At 45.8% G+C, this 1,836-nt stretch overlaps 1 protein-coding gene across 1 annotated transcript in view; it reads right to left on the bottom strand.

Annotated features, from left to right (window-relative positions):
- Positions 1-1,833, bottom strand: part of LOC118432464 — a 2,452-nt gene extending 619 nt beyond the window's left edge. Inside the window, exons 1-3 of the mRNA XM_035844052.1 lie at positions 1,794-1,833; positions 1,329-1,465; positions 141-237 (exon numbers count right to left, since the gene is read on the bottom strand). Coding sequence (XP_035699945.1) covers positions 141-237; positions 1,329-1,465; positions 1,794-1,833 — 274 coding nt within the window. The remainder of the gene's footprint in view (positions 1-140; positions 238-1,328; positions 1,466-1,793) is intronic.
- Positions 1,834-1,836: the final 3 nt, after the last annotated feature.

The raw sequence follows: 1,836 nt of genomic DNA on the forward strand, positions 1-1,836 counted from the left end.
ACACACACACACACACACAACCACACACACACACACATATACATACATACAAACGCTACCGAAAACATACCCTGGTAGCGAAGGCAGTGAACCCAGGCAAGTCTGGGAAGTTAACATGAGGTTTAACGGTTTGAGCTCACCAGTTTCAGTCAGCAGGACTGACTTGGCGTCCACTCCCAACTCCGTACGCGCACCCCACTCCGCTACGGTACACCAGTAACGCGCGAAGTCGGTACTCTGGGGAGGAAAAGTTTGTGCGATGATTCTGTGCCGGCTAGGGAACAGCACGCGATCCACGACAGACTCCGTGGATCGCGCGCTGTTGCCTAGCCGGCTATAGTTCTCTGGCCGGCTTACTCCTCTATTTGTTCCATTCCTACGATTTTTCCAGCGATCCGGAGTCTGGTAGAGACTAGCGTTTATGGTGATTGATTCTCCTGTCGGTTCGACAGTTGAGTAGGCCAACCAGTAACTTTGCCGACGTGGGTCGTCATAGTATAGTCATATATTATATTGTAACGTTTGAAGCATTAGTGTAGTAATTTGCAAATCGTAAAGCAACAAGTTTGTGTAACACTTGCTGATGGACGTTAGTTTTCCCAGTAAGAACGAGATTGGCTTATTAGCTATTACCAATAACTGTTCTTACTTTAGTCATGGATGCTATTCCTTCAAAGACTGGTAGATCATGGTACATATATTCTACGCTAATTATTCGTTTTGCAACATTAGATCTGATAGTGTTGCATGCTAAACTATAACAATATAGCAACCGTGGCAGAAAGCTAGCATGAAAAACAGTAACGCAAGTCACCTTTGTCCGTGGGGTAGCCTATATCCGTTCTATTTCAAAACAGGGTATCTTGGAATATCATGTCGACGGACGGTGGTTTCAAACTGCAATATTTTGAAAACGTTTTGAAATGATTCGAAAACATTGCAATTTGAAACCAACGTCCGTAGATTTAACATCCCTAGATACCCTGTTTCTAAAAACAACGGATATAGGTTACCCCATGAAGAAAGGTGAACTTGTGTTAAGATAGGGACACAACCCACCGTGCGTGCCTTTTGTTCGTACTTTTTTTGAGAGGTCACGTCCGCCACGTTTTTCCGAAAACGTGGGGAAGGACTGGCAAGAGCAGGGAGGGAGTACGTCTCAACGCACGTCTCTCGCACGGAACCTTGCGCAAGCTAATAAGGTGTAAGTATGTGGTCTGCACGCCACGCCTGGCCGTGACCCGGTTGCGTGCATCGTTGGTTGCGCAAGTGTCAAGTGAGTTGTTCATGCTTAGTGAGTGAATGAATGAATGAGATCGAGGCGTTACCTTGAACCAGGCGATAGTAGGAGGCTGTGTAGAGTTCGGTTGGATGTCAAACTCACACTTGAGTTCCGCGGAACCCCCAACACTAGCCTCGACCTTCGGTTCCGGGGTGCTGACAGTCACGATGGTCATGGCGTGCGCTGTACGGGCAACAATATTCAGGGGATTCAACAGCCTTGGTTTGTCCTTGCTTTCAAATTACAAATGTAGTGTAAATGTGCACCTGTGCCAACCTGTTTAACGCTAGTTGACACCTTTATCCGCGGGGTAACCTATATCTGTTGTTGGTATTCAGGGATTTCAAACTGTAGTAATGTCAAATCATTGCAGTTTGAAATCACCGTACGTGATCAACCTTAAATACCCTGCTTTTACAAATATCGGATATAGGTTACCCGGCGGATAAAGGTGCACTAGCGTTGTATGTAAAAATCGAAATGAGAAATGTTTACTACAAAATCAACTTACCGCCGACAGCAAGAACGACCAAGCCAAGTACCAACTTCATGTT

Source organism: Branchiostoma floridae, chromosome 2 (genome assembly GCF_000003815.2).
Source record: "Branchiostoma floridae strain S238N-H82 chromosome 2, Bfl_VNyyK, whole genome shotgun sequence".
NCBI classification, from domain to species: Eukaryota; Metazoa; Chordata; class Leptocardii; order Amphioxiformes; family Branchiostomatidae; genus Branchiostoma; species Branchiostoma floridae.